Source organism: Thermobia domestica, unplaced genomic scaffold (genome assembly GCF_964235325.1).
Source record: "Thermobia domestica unplaced genomic scaffold, izTheDome1.hap1.1 HAP1_SCAFFOLD_206, whole genome shotgun sequence".
Taxonomy (NCBI): domain Eukaryota; kingdom Metazoa; phylum Arthropoda; class Insecta; order Zygentoma; family Lepismatidae; genus Thermobia; species Thermobia domestica.
In genome coordinates, this window is record NW_027655931.1 from 117,712 (window position 1) to 133,660 (window position 15,949).

A 15,949-nucleotide genomic window follows, 5' to 3' on the forward strand; every position below is an offset into this window, starting at 1 on the left:
AATTACTAAAGATATATTTTTACAGTACTTTTCAAATTCTTTCTAGAGAAAGTGTCCGTAGTACGGAGGTAAATAATACCTATAAAAGACAGAAAAGACTGTCCGTGTCCGTACTAAAGAGTGTCCGCTTTAGAGAGGTTTCACTATATATATATATATATATATATATATATATATATATATATATATATATATATATATATATATATATATATATATGTGTGTGTGTGTGTGTGTGTGTGTGACGGAATTTCTCAAAGGGGACTTTCTTATGTGACAGACTGACATTCGGAAACTGGATGCAGAAAAGGAACTCTTTGTGTCGCGCCTTGCTTCTGACACCATTATGTTATTCAGGCATTACTTTCTCTAAACTGTGTAGACCCGCTTGCTGTTGCACCTTTCCTTTGCCCGCAATGAGGTATCACACGTCGTTTTGCCGTAATTTGCTACAACTTGTAACTCGGAAATGACGCCGAATTTAAGAAAATGTCACATAAACTTTTTGCTTATTTTCGTGAGAGGAATCACCTCCCAAGCGTTGTAAACGACCTTTAGTTACACCCTGGAATGCTACACCTTAGGAATGCTAAACGTTATTTACTTTCAGTTGGACAGACCTAAATTGCACTGGAGGCCATTTACTCTATCATTTGCTGATCCTTAGGCGCCATCCTCTCCGCTTCGCATGCAAAAAATGCGTGTTATATCTATATTACTACTGAATATTATACTAATATGAGATGGGCACGGCAAGACACATGTACCAATACATTTTAAGTGAATTTTGGGTTTAAAGTGTATAAATATTCTATATGATAACTTAAACAGGTTTAACATTATAGTCTACTAATATTTTAGATATTTTTTCTGCTTTCTTTATCTGAGTTACTTTAATGGTTGTTTATGTTATCATTAAAAGTTCATTTCTTAGTTCTTTTTCATTATAGATATAAAGATTCGGAATGCATTTCAAAAAAGAATACAAAGCTCGTCTTATTTTATCTTGTTTGGTTATTCTTTTAAAATGTTCCAGGATGCTAGATTATACATATCGTAACCAATTATCAGTTTTGGATATCTCATCAGCTCATTAGAGAAACGTCATAATTTGTCGTAATTGGCTCGAATATCAAAACACAAACAGGAATAAACGTTGGCACCTACTAGCAACTGGAATATTGTCTTTGGAATTTGTTTGATGATAACACAACTGAATACAATTTATGTTTATCTTAATTGGAGGCAAACAATACTTTACTGGATATATATATATATAAAAATAAGAAAAGCACCTGTCAAGTGGAAACAAACCAACAAAAATGTTTTGGAAGAAAAAATCTCTCGTTTTGCTTCTGGTCTTGGTCTGTGTAGCAGCTGCTTCGGAGGAGACCAATGATAAAAGAGTAACATCCTCTCGAGCAAGAAAGTCTCGCTGTAAGTATAGTAATCTCTTAGCATATAGCACAGTATCTTAACTGCTCTCTGATAATGCAACCGCATAGCTCTGCAAAATTGGTGCATTATCCTTTAAACACCGAAGAACGCAACTACTTAGTGATGGGCAGTGGGAATATTCCCGGTGGGAAGGAAAATAAAAAATGGGAATATTCCTGGGTTTATCCCTGGCATCCCGACAAGGAATTTATTTCCATTTTTTTTACTTTATCTTCCAAATTAAAAGAACCATTTCCATTTATTATTATTTACTTCTAGGTTTTAAATAATTTGGAGATTTAAAAAATAAAATTCTTTGACAGTACTTTAAATAACTAATAAAATGATATTTTAAGTTCCATTTCCATTTGCACTAAAAGTAGCAAAGTACTAATTGAAAAATGATGAAAAGGAACCAGTTTTTAAAGTAATATAGAAATTATGTAGAAGTAGATATGAAGTACTATCAATACACCCCAAACCACCGTTAGTAATAGACGTCAGTCTGTCTCCTGGCTCTGATTCAAATTTCTGAAAAGGTGCTCGGACTTCTCTTACATGTGAATTAACGCATGAAATTTCGAGAAATAGATAGGAAGGAAGGTCGTGTGTTTCAATGTTACGTGATAAGTTATAAAATTAGATCAGTATCTTGCAAATATTGTGAACATAAATATGTATGCGCAAATGTGTCTTCTGAAGTATGGTGAGACATACATCTTCTGACAGTTACCCAACCTAATTTGTTTATAACATAGAAAAATTTTATATGTTTATAATATCAATAGTAGAGTCAAGTTTAGAAAATCCACTTACATATACATTTAAACTGTTTAGCGGTGTAAAAGTATGTGGACTTACTATACCATTTTTTCCACATATTTACTTGCATAGAACATATTGTAAGTAAACATGCATTTATGCATATTCTCTAAATATAATAAAATATTAATAAAAATAACATAATGCCGTTCCGAATATACATTTTGAAGAATTCTTTGGACATAACAGCAATAATAATATACGGTGATAAGAAACGAATTTACCTTTGAAATCATAATATAGTAATATAATTCAATTTTCTTTGTGTTTGTACATAAATTCCCGGAATATTCCCATTTTGGGAATCTTCCCGGGAATTTTCCCAGGGAATATTTCCGGAAAATATCTTCCTGGGAATTTACCCATCACTACAACTGTTGCGTCAAGGCTTTAAACTTCAATAGCTTAGTCCCTAACTAAGTTAGGAAGATGATTTTGATATCAATGTGTTTCTGAAAGATGGAGCTTGCCATCGACATGCATTTTATGAATGTGGGGGTACCACGTCGGAAAGGGGGAGGGTAAAGTTCATGCTTTTTTGTATCAGGTTTTTTGAGGGCGCCATTCCCCCTGGGGGTACAGTCGTAAAATTTTTATGTGAATCAATGAAATAGTCCACTATACGAAAATATCCTGCAAAAGTACTTGTTGCTTATATGGAGGGAATAGGGGAGGGGCAAAGATGGCCAATTTTTTGAGTCTCAGTTTTTTTTTTTTTTTTTTTTTACGTAATTTACGTTTATTTTCTGGACGATTCCATATAAGGCAAAATATCTTTTCACTGAATTGGTCGTGCAATGAGCACTTTCAGGCTCATTGCTACTTTTTGTATATATCTACATATATTATAAAGTATTTTAATATTCATATTATTTTCTTTGGTTTTATTAATACATATATAATTAGTAGTTAGCACCAGCGCTGGTAAAAACATGGTAAAATATGGTAAATACTTATTAATCATTTATATAAATATACATATATATTTTCTGTTTGATCATTTTGTATATTGTTGAATACATATATATATATATGTTAATCTGAAAATTATCGTTTACAGCTTTAGATAAAATTAATTCCAATTAGGCTGAAGTTTTCCTTTTGGTAGCTAGCTAGTTTAGTTTGAAACAGCGCTAAGCAGAACGGCAGCTCTTCCGTTGTTGCGGATAGGGGGGGGGGGTTGTAAAATCACAAATAGGAGAGAAGGGTAATAGCAGAGGGATGGCAGATTCTTTCATTCTTTCAAGCAGTTGAAACGGAATTTTCTTTCAGAAGTAGCCTTCGTGCTCCTGAGGTCTCGTTTTTTTTTTTTTTTTGTTTTTTTTTTTGTTTTTTTTTTCGCAACATTTTTTAAAGTCAGTAGCGAGGTTACAGCCCAGAAGATGGCTGTGGCGTAGGACCACAATTTTAGAATTGTATTAAAGGAATACGAATCGGGATATTTGGATTCTGGTTGCATGTCCTTGGGGTTTAGATTAAGGATATGTGTTCGATCCCTGGCTAGGAAATTTGTGGGACATGAAATTTAGTAGGAATTATTAGATTCTTTGGAGGCAACGTCCGTTTCGGGCTGTTACATGAGTTTTGATTGAATTTTGGGAAAGGCCGTTGCTATGGCAACTGAAGCTGAATAAGTTTTTTTTTTTTTTTTTTTAAACAGTTAGTTGTGTTTGACTAGCTGGATTAGAAAATTTTACACAGCTGATTCCTCACGTAATGGGTTGACAGGCTGTGGGGTTTGAGATTGTTTCCTATTACCGAGCCTTGAATGAAGGTGCTATATTCCTAGGTGAAGGAAATTTCCCTATTTTCCCTTTTTTCCTGATTAATGATTAATAGCTAGTTTATTTTCCTGAGGGTTTGTCCGATTAAGGGCAATACCTAAATTAGGGATTTTAGGCCTGACAGTGCTCTGAATGTTGGGTCTGTCTTTAGAGATTGCGAAGTTTATGATGTCTTGTACGAGAACGCATGTTCAGAACCTCTTTTAGAGAAAATTTTAGTTATTCTTGGATGGAATGCTTCTGGACTGAAACAAGCAGAATTTAAGGCATTAAGTAGGGGATGATCTCTAGTTCTAAGAGGTGAATCTATTTTTTTTTTACAGGCAACTGAACAATTAGAGAACTCAATCTTATTAATTAAGGAACCTTTAATTCAACTAGAGAATTTTTTTTTTTGTTTCCTGAATAAAATTTGGTCTAATTGGAAAAGCCTAATTTATATTAAATTCCCTGAACCTTGGGTATTGTGATTAAGTTAATTTTGTTTAGCTAATTATCCTAGACAATTAGCAAACATATATTAAACGTCTCTTGAGATTAAATCTCAGATTTTGATACGAAGAGGAAAAGGAGAGACCATTACAGTAGAGAAGCATAATTCTTGTTGCTGTATTTTCTACGAAAAATAATGAAAAAAAAATGGTGTGCATATAACATGGTACTACGGTGGAAGGAAGTCACCAGGGCCGACAACGTGAAGGTCAGCAACAGCCCTTCGAAAATGATATACAGGGCGTTTTTATAGTAATTTTGTTCTGAGTTTTTATCTCGCTTTGTATTAAAGCAATGGCTATATTATATATATATATATATATATATATATATATATATATATATATATATATATATATATATATATATATATTATTGTAACAAGTGTATTGCCTACACATTAGGTTCATTTTGTCAGCGTAGAGTAACTGTAAGGGTTGCTAGGAAAATTCTACTTTTTCATATTTTTTAAACAATTTTTGTTTCTTCTTCTACGAATAGGGCGTGATATCCTGTGATAATTAGGGGGTCAACTGGGACCCCAACGTGAGAGTCTACGATTTCGTTAAAATTCCTGCCCGGTGTATAAAGATTAAAGTAGGGATGCGCACGAGACGAGTCGAGACAGGATTTTCCTGACAAAATTCGAGTCGAAACACGGCTTTTCCAATAGAAAAATACATATTTTTCGAGTCGAGACATCACTTTTACAGCACATTTTCGAATCGAGACAGCCATAAATCTTGTCACGTGCGTCCCTAGATTAAAGTTTAGTCCAAATGAAATTGTGAGTGCATTTCTAAAATGTCTCATAACCTGATTTGAATTTTGGATTAGGAGTCATGTCATGGCTAGATAGAACCTTTCGGGAGAACTATCTCGTCCATGGGCGGTAGTTTGTCCATAACTGGAGTCTATCGTACAAACTTCAACATTAGAGTGAGATTGAGATAATTCAGAATCCCATTTCCTAAGCCCGAATTAATAATAATAATAATAATAATTTAAAAAAATTGGTTTATTGATTTATTGATGAAAGTAACACTACAGCCAAAATCTTAAAGTCACATAAAAAAAAATTATACATGAGTAAACAGGTCAAAAAATATATTGTACAAAACTTAAAACATGCGAGAAGGACCATAAAGTAATAATTTATAAAACCCGAATGTTATGTAAATTTTAACTATACGGTATACTGTACTTGCATAAAATTGTCCATCAAAAATGAAGAAATGTAATGTTTTGACATACAGATTTAACTTTACAACAATTGTTTATAATTTTTCATTCATTAATTGTTATTGAGAAAAATAACATACAATCAAAAGCTTTCAATTAATCAGTTCAAAATAAGAAGAAAAGATAGAGGAGTAAATCAATCACGAAAAATACGAGTGAATATCAAAAAGTTCGTGCAATCACCTAGAACAAATCTAATCTAAAGAACTCTTGACACCATAATTCCTTCTCTACGTAGTCACCATGCCTAGCGACACATTTTTGCCAGCGGTTCTTCACTTTCCGTAAGCCCGTCTTGTAAAAGTCTGCAGTTTGACTTTAAAACTGCAGTCCAACCTCAGAAGTGACGTCATACCTGCTGTCAAAATAGCGTGCTCTGAGTGGACCTCTCATTTCTGGGTAGAGAAAGAAGTTACTTGGTGCTAGGTTTGGTGAGTATGGAGGTGGGGCAATATTTCATATCCTAATTCCACTGCTTTCATCATAGATGCATGGGTGGAATGAACTGGTGCATTGTCTGCCAATAGCAGCACCCCTTTTGTGACAAATCCAAGACGTTTCTTCTTCAATCCTTCTCGTAACTTAGTCATTGGATAGGCTAAGAATAATAAGTACTACTAATAGTTTGCCTCTATGATAGGTAATCCGTCATGATGATCCCTTCACAATTTCAGAAACGGGAAGTATCGCCTTGGCCAGAGACTTCTGAACTCGTGCCTTTTTTGGACCTGGAGGAGAGGTGTTTCTATTGTTTGCTCATTCTCTTTGTTTCTGTGTCATATAGACCCAACTTTCATGCTTTGTCACTAGTCTTCCGAAAAAGTCCTCTTCATCCACCTCACAGCGATGAAACGTTTCTCTTGCCGTGTCCTTGCGATTTCTTCTCCGGAAAGCTGTGAGCACTCGTGGCATCCACTGTGCTAACACTTTCTGAAGATTCAACTGGTCGTGAATGATACTTCAGGCAAACCCACAACTCATACCTATTGGACAGTAACATTTTTTATGGTTATCCTTTTGTTTTTCATTATGGTCTCAACTTTCTCCGTCAAGGTGGCTTCATCAGTGAAAGATGGTCTTCCATATCCAGAGGCGTCCTTAGTAGCCATGTATCCAGTTCGGAATTGCCGTTTCCACTTAGATACAATCTCATACGATGGGGTTTCATTCCTATAGACTTCTTTGATTTCTTTTGCTGAATCCCCTCTAGCTTGTTGCTCCGTGACGCTCCGTGCCTCAAGCTTATCGATCATAGTACCTTCAGTGATTTACCGTACTTTTTTTTTTAAATCCACAATTAAGATAACAATAACAATAAAATAACAACACATATCTTCCGGTAATGAAAACACAATATACTATGAAAAGATAGAATTGCCCTAAAAAAAAGACTTATTCATTAGTAATACTTTTGAATATTGATTTTCAATTTTCAGAAAATTGTTTATTAAAAATATTAAGTATTGAAAACTGGTGTCGTCCTACTTGCGACAGTCTTATGTGCGACAGGAACTGTTAACTGTCCTATGAGCGACCGATTCAATCTGTTAACTGCTCTATGAGTCACCGATTCGTTCATACTAAGATAATGGAAGAAGATAAGGTTCCCTCTTCTTTAACTTCTTCACGCTAGTATGATTTAGAACATAACAAAATGTATTATGAAAAATTTACGTTTCTAGAAGTCTCATTTCTTCCAGCCGTTTCACAGTTACAAGGAACATACACCCTTAACAATTAACAATTAAATAATTAATCCTTGAGATACCTATAGGAAAAGCCTCAGTCCCCCCCTTAATGTAGACCCCTACATATCTTTACAATAAACAATATCTGGACTTAATTTGTTAACAAACACCCATAACAATTAATAAAATATAAACATACAGTTCGTTAGTCTTTCTTGCATTTTTTAAAATTCTTCTTGCTTAATCATAAATATCAGATGCAACCTTACCCTTACATTCATATGTATAAAGAATTCTTTAATAAGCATTGGATGCAAGTATTAATAACACACCATTAAAAAATATGATGTACAGTGCCCCTAACACTTTATCCAGGCATGAGACTGACAACGTATCCGTCATGGCGTTCACGTATTTAAAAGTTACGGAAGGTTTTCCAAAATAAAATACGATATTGCTTTGCTTAGTGAGTAATTAGATTTGAATTAAATTAAGTACAGAATGCAGAACTTTTGAAGAAAGGGGATATTACAATTGCATTTTTAATAATTAATTACATAGGAATATACTTTCTTTTATGGAAATATCCTTGTCTCGTTGAGTTATTTGATATGTTTTATGTCAAATGTTGTTGTTATAAGATGAGTTTTATTTCTACTTACAGTAGAAGGAACATATATCTGACGAACAATAACACTGGCACGTACATTTTTCATAGCAAGGATGTTCAGACGCTAATAGCGAAAGAGGCAAACATGTTTGACGAGAGGAAATCATATCTTCCATCATCTCAATGTAATTGAATCGGTCGCTCATAGGACAGATAACAGCTCCTGTTGCTTCTAGGACTAATTCTTGAAAACTTACAGTTTGAATACTTTTGTATATTGAAGTCCCAACCAAATTATAGTTACATGATAAAAATCGATAATTTCTAGTTATATGATGGAGTTCTAGTGTACAACAAATCAATTAGATCAATCTGACCATGAATTAAACTGTAAATAAATTTGATCTCTTTTATATTCCTCCTTTCAGCGAAGGAAATTAAACTGAGTTTCAAAAGAATAGTATCATTGGTTAAAGTATTAAATTTAAATTTAAATCGAAGCCAAGCCAAGAACGAAATTTGAATAGCTTGAATACTTTGGAAGATCAAGATCAAATTCCTATTCTATGTGAAATCAGCATAATCTAAGAGGGATCTATCATAAGCAGAATATAGAACTTTACAGTTTGAAGCATCTTAAAGTCTCTTGCAACTCATTTAATAAGACCTAACCTAAGTTCCTGTAATTGACACAATATTGTCAACATGTTTATTAAACAATAATTTATCATCCATAACAATACCAAGATTTCCAATAATTGAAACCATTTCATTTTATAATCAATTCTATACCTTTAAACAGATATATTGGTTTTCCTCGAATATAACACTATTTTAGTTTTATTCATATTCACAGGTAATAAGTTATTTTTAGACCATTCATAGATCGAATTAATATCTTTCTGTAGTATTAAATGATCCTGATAATTTTGAATACTACAAAAAATTTAAAGATCATCAGAATATAAAAGGAAAATGCAATTAAAAAGAATATTACCGATGCCATTTACACACATAATAAATAACAAAGGATCCAAATTAGATCCTTGTGGGACACCAGAAGAAATGCTATATATAGGTTATTTACAACCCATATAAAGACCCACAAATTTACCAGGGAGATAAGTGACAAACCAAAGTATTAAAGAATTATGGATATCTAAAAAAGTTTATTTTTTATTTTTAAAGGAACTTAATGAGAAATCTATCAAAAACCTTAGAGAAATCAAAGTAGACACTACTTTGTCTACTTGCCTTTTACTAGAGACCACAGGAGTAACAAAAGTAAGAAAAATATTTAAATTTATTTCAGTTACTTTACCCTTTATAAAACCGTATTGCTCAGAGAAAATACGATGATAAACAAAGTTGTATGAATTTTTTTAACGTATGAGTTGGCAACGATACTTGCAATCTACTAGAAACGAGAAACTGTCTGCTGGTCAGGTTCACAAAAGATCTTTTAAACTATACTTGTATAGAAACAACAATAAAAGTTTTCTTTTTCTCAATAACCAATAGACTTTTTTAACATGTACCTCGTATAATCTATGTATAAATTGTAATGATTGGTTGCTTTAAAGATAAATTTATTATAGCTTATGTATACAGGGTGTCCGAGAAGTCCCCCTGCCCCTAGGTTTCTGTTTCACAGAGAACAGTGTCGGTAATTTTAGTTGTGGTATTGATACCCCTGACTTGAAGCATTGTCTGGTATCCCTGTGTTCATGGTCGTTCGGAGTATTTCAGTTGTGAAACCATGTCTGATGTAAATGGTTGCTGTTACACAGTCGAGAAATTGTTAGTGGCATGGTTTGATGCATGACATTCACGAGGGTAAACAGTGGCATGTATAATCACTGCGATCGCTTTAGCAAGAACCTAACAACGTAAGTTTGTTCCAGGTTGTATCAAATATAAGCCACATTGGAAGTAAGAAGACGCGTGAGGAAACGTGCTGTCGCCGCTAGGTCAATTGTGATGTCTCCAACTAAATCTCTTCGCCAAGGAGCAGTTATAATATACTGTGTTCGACAATGCATGAACACATTTAAGAATATTGTTCTCTGTTATACTCAAACCTAATGGCACGGGGACTTTTCAGCCCCTGTACTACATTGTAGTACTATATTGAATTTCCTATAATCCGAGGTAGTTTTGATCCCATTCAACTCAAATTAACAAGACTACTATATTTACACACACACACACACACACATACACACATACACCCACACCCACACAACCACACACACACATACCCCCCCCCCACACACAAGGTATCTTTAATTTTAGAGGCAAAAAATGATCACCATCATTGTGTGGAATAAGATGTGACAACTTTATTAGTTTACAATAATGTTTCCTAACTTTTCTTTGTGTTTTAGTTCTAGGCAGTCTACTTAGTGGTTTATTTGGCAATCAGTATGGCAATACTTGCGGTATTCCATTAGATTGTCCTTCAAATTGCGCTCTGGATCCAGCCATAGTTATGGGCTATTGCTGCGGCTGTGACAGACCAACAAGTAAGTTAAGTTAATAATTAGAATTTTAGCATTAGAAAGTCATTAAAATGTTATCTTCTAATTGTAAACTTAAACACTTTGACTATGTTTTGTGATTGCTTGTGAGTAAACTTGCTCACTTCTGGGAAGCATTCTTCAACTTCATTTGAAGACAGGGTAAAGACATACCGAAGATACCTCGCTATCGAGGTCGAGGTTTAAGTTGCAGTCGCTACCTCGATATCTAGGTTTAGAGTAATGAAGGGCGCACATAGCAAAAAGGTCACACCCTCGCTGTAAGTACTCAGTTTGAGGAGAAACATTACTGTGACGAGTGTGAAATTATTGCATAAAAATCACTGCAAAACCACATTTTGAAATTGAAAGGACCAAACAGTTTATAAATAAGGATGAACGCGAGACGAAATATGAGAAATGCTAAAGTATCATCTCTTGTTTCGCAAAAATATTTGAGTCTCATCAATAAATCATTTCCCACTAAAAAAAAAAGTGTGTCTTCAGGTTTCGAGGTGGAGGGGGTATTAACTTCAGGAAATGAAGTTTCGTCACTTCAATTCCATTATTCGACGTTTCCTCCCTATGGATACGTGCCTGTCTTTACAGGTATTTCTTTACCTTATATCAGTAACGAATTCAGTAAAAACACTTTTGTTTATTAATTTCGGAATTGGGAGCAAGCGTGGAGTTTTTGAGCCCGAAAGCCCCCTCTCTGTAACTGCCACTGCCTTATATAATAATAAGCTACAGTATAATTCTCAAATAAAGACGAATAACTCATATGGTATTCCCATTTCAGTTCCTATTTTCTTCCATTCTCTATTTAAAATGTATCTATTATGATGTTTGTGTTTCTTATCCCATATTGCTGGACATTCATCACTAGTTCTATTAATATGTCTTACATAATCAAATTTAATAGTGCAGCAAAAACCTCTCGAGCATAGACACACACAATCCTATGCAGACGAAATTCTAAACAAATGAAGACTTTATTCCGTGCAACGCTTCAGGGAGAACCAATGAGAACACGAGCTACAGCGATGTTAAAACAAACTCGTTTTTTAATCATCGCGACCACTAATTCACCCCTGGGGTCGACCTCTAGGTCGCGATGTAGCGTACATCTTCGGCGCTTACCCATTTGAAATTATGTGTTTGTGTCTGTATCAAGGTAGCGACCGCGACTTAAACCTCGACCTCGATCGCGAGGTATCTTCGGTATGTCTTTACCCTGCCTTGGTGCGTTACATTAGTTCATCCGGCCCACGAACATATACTATAAGTTTATACAGTGTAGGTGGCCATCATTATGCACCTGAATCAAGACTCGATTTTTTAGGTGTGAAAATGTTTTCTTTAATTTTGGGACAATCCAGCTGAAGTGGTCCAAAAATGGTGAAAATGGTTGCTCGACCATCTCTGAAAATTATAAAAATTTGAGTGTGATGAACCGTGGATAAATTTTGTAAGAGTATGATCAATTGACGCATATTTGAAATAGGGGCTGGCCATTGACACGTTAGCATAAAAGACAATAACTTCATTCACATATTGTGGGTCCCGGTAAATGTCAACGTTGCATTTTCATTTAATATTGGGCGTATAAAGAGTGTATAGATCAAACGGCAAGTACGATTTTTTTTTTTTTTTTTAAAAATCCTAAACTTTAGATTGAAAATATCATAGTTGGAGACGGTTTTTACCCTTACATTTTGTTGTAACTCTGATAACAGAGTTACCCTATATGAGGGGACTTTTGAGACACCCTGTATATTAGAGGTATGTTCACTGGCTCATTTGAAGGGACACATAATAGTGAACAACTTTTATCCGGGATGTTGAGCCTGTAATTTTGTTAGTCACATAGTTATTCCGTTTGTTATTACGTCTGCCGTACCCGTAAATGACCACCAACAGCGGCCATATTTGATTTAACGACCTTCCAGACTGAATATTCTTGAGGACTTTTTCAGTTTTGCTTAGAATGTATTCAGCATCATTTTGGCACATGTTTAATTTCTATTGCAATTTGTTCAAGGTAAAGTGTCTTTTTTACGTACGTTGACTGGACTATTAATAATATTGCTTCCGTTCTTCAAAGCTCAAACGTCCGCCCGCCATCTTGTTGTTAATCTCTTGTCACTAACTGGGTTGAACAACTAGATCGACGATTCTGCTGCCACCTGTTGAGGAAAGTCAACATTATTTTTACTCAGAAATATAACCCTGTAGGTCAGAAAATAAATTTTCTATGACCGTTCAGAGTGTGTATACATTTTTTGACGCACTTGGCATATATTGTATTAATAACTAACAAGTAGCTCCGTGAGCTTTTAAAGATAAATTAAATTAGATCTTTTGAGATATTTCTTTAAATTAATCTAAATCGTTAGATTCATAATAATAATGATAATTATTTGTATTACTTTTTGGGTCCGTCTCTTGTTCAATATTCTTAATTCTGAAAATACATAGATTGTCTAACACTCCTAATATTTCAAACGGATACTGCAAATTGGACCTCGCAAACACTATGAGTTATAATAGTTCATATATAGCTTTCGTTCAAAAAAGACCTACTTACATTGTTCTAACGAGAAATATTTCGTGTGTGTGTGTGTGTGTTAATATTATTTTTAACAAGACAATGCTCAATCGCTCTGTCTTCGAGAGTTATGAAAACTGATGTATCAATGTATGAATGTTTATATTGTTTACAGGATTCTATGTACGGAACGGTAAATTAATATTTTGAAAGCACGGGGTCTGTGGCATAGCAGTTGATAGGAAAGATGGATCGAAGTAATGAAATTGTGCACCGCAAAAGAAAAAAAAAAAAAGTATCATTTTGTTGAAATAAAAATTATGAACTCATGAAATCATACTGCACTGTGTTGGACTATAATTTATTTACCACATTGCTAAGAACTCTGAAGCAAGCGCACGTAATTATGCACTACAAACGCAAAAATAAATAAATAAAATTTAAAAATTTCCTTCTTAATGCTTGCTTGTATCGCTACTAAGACAAAACGCGAAATATTATGCCAAGCAACATTTTTACTCTTTTAAGTACTGATATCAAGTGCATTGTTCCTAAATATTTGCAATATACCGTAATCTATTTGATTATTGTCTTTGTGCAAATACTGTAGCCAGTGGAGTATTTAGGATTTTGTTTCGGGGGGGGGCAACTACAACACATGAGTAAGCACTTATATTTTTCCTTTTGGGTGCCGACAAATTTTAATGAAGTTTTGCATATGACAAATTTATCTGGGGGGGGCTTGAAACCGACACACCACTCCCCTAAATACGCCACTCACTGTAGCAAACATCATCAAATTACTCGTATTTGTTTTATTTCTAAATGAGGGTTGATAGGTATATTTAAAAGGGGGGCGGGAAGGAAAATGTTAAGAGTTTGTGCTGATTGAATGTGCTAACTTACGTGATATTGGTATTGTATTAGTACAAGAAATACTTCAATGCAATCCAGAATTTTCCCCTCGGAGCTACGAAATTTTCCTCCCCGTGCCATATCTCTGATCGTGCTCAATGTGGACTATCAATATTCTCACAGTACTTTTCAATTCTCTTATATTTCTCCTCCAGAAGAAATCAGAAGTTATCACTGAATACAATGTCTTTGGAACCAACCCTGGCTCTTTTCGTCTTACAGTTGTTAATACAGTAGAAGCAAATGACATCAAAGGGGGAACAAAGGAGGCGAGCAGCCCCACTTCCGAGGACTAGCTCAGGAGAGTAATGCTCCCGGAAGTAGGAACGGAAAACACAGCTCTGATTGGTTGGTGTTATCTATGTCTTGCCACGTTGCATTCAAATAGCAGAATTCAGACGATTGTTGTTGTTGGTCCTCGTGGCCGAGTGGGCTAGCGCTATATGCTAATACCTAAAATCTCTTTTGGCGTGAGTTCAAACCCGACCCGAGGAAAGTTTTTTAACATTTTTTTACATTTTTATAACACTTTTTAAATTAAAATACGAAAATAATACTCAAAAATGTGATTTACTTACTTTTGTGCAGATAAGTAGTAGTAGTAGTAGTAGGAACGGGTTAGAAGCCTCGCAGGGCTCGTTTTGTTGCCCTTGTACTCCATGATATAGGGTTCGTTTTGTTTCCCTTGTACTCAATGATACAGATTTTGTGACCAACTTAAAACAACTGACTAAGATAGCGCGTAAAACAGCTGGCTAGAGTAGCGCGCAAAAAAACGTATTTCCGGGAGTATTACTTTCCCGAGCGGGTCGTCACTTCCGCGCTGGTCACACCTGCAAAGTGCTATAAGACTATATTTTTCAGATACAGAAAAGAAACTGGGAGTCCCCGCTAAAAATTTCTCTTCTACTGCCTCCTTCAAAGGGCAAAGTTAGAATTGGTAATTGCAAAAATCAAGATAAAAAAGAAAAAATGCCCCAACGTAGTAAGTGACTATCGGTTAATTAATAGTTTGTCGTTATTTATTCAATATAGTTTCAATCTCACAGTAGTTTCATCTGTTGCTAGTTCTTTTGCAGCATATGCAAATTCTACAGAGAAACAAAATTAAATAAGAATGGAATGTCTTATTGTGAAATGTAAAAGGTTGAATTGACTTGAATTATTGATAACAGCTTGCATTCTAGTCTGTTTAAAGAATAAATTACACTGTTATGCATTTATTTGCAGCTGTGCTTCCGGTTGTATGTGCACCTTATCCACAGTGTCCGCCGCCTCGCCCACTTTGTGATGACTACTTCTATGTTCTGGATTGCTGTTGTGGTGGTGGCCCATTCTAAAACACATAACCAGCCTCTAAGCAATTTCGGAACTTGCGAAATGATTGTTTTCCTTTCATTAATTATACACTGATTGTATTTTTAAACTATTAAAAATTTCTACATAAATTGTTGTTTCTTCTTTTATATTGATAAGTCTAGTTAATCAATCCAGTTGGAAAGTAATGGTTTGAACACGGATCACATAGCCTAACGGTTTGACAAAGGCACATATTCTTCTTTCTGAGTTACAGTCCAGGTTTTATATCTTTAGGTGTAGATCTAAGTCTCAGTCACCTATACCGGTACCATTGTTTATATATATATATATATATATATATATATATATATATATATATATATATATATATATATATATATATATATATATATATATATATATATATATATATATAGACTAGCAGCGTTCACCCCGCTTCGCTGCTGTCACCCCGGAACGCAATAAACTTTGTTACTTAGATAATTTTTACTTTTTCGCTTTCAAGTGATATGATAAAAACCATAGAAGATTGCAGTAAATCTTAACATTATATCGCCTGTCATTTATGT

General features: G+C 34.4%; 1 protein-coding gene across 1 annotated transcript; it reads left to right on the forward strand.

Moving 5' to 3' along the window:
- Nucleotides 1-1,278: 1,278 nt before the first annotated feature.
- LOC145676542 (uncharacterized) lies at nucleotides 1,279-15,508 on the forward strand. Its single transcript, XM_081747373.1, has 3 exons — nucleotides 1,279-1,437; nucleotides 10,463-10,600; nucleotides 15,291-15,508. Exons 1-3 carry the CDS (start codon nucleotides 1,323-1,325, stop codon nucleotides 15,398-15,400), a joined length of 363 nt encoding a protein of 120 aa, XP_081603499.1. The 5' UTR covers nucleotides 1,279-1,322; the 3' UTR covers nucleotides 15,401-15,508.
- The last annotated feature ends 441 nt before the right edge of the window (nucleotides 15,509-15,949 follow it).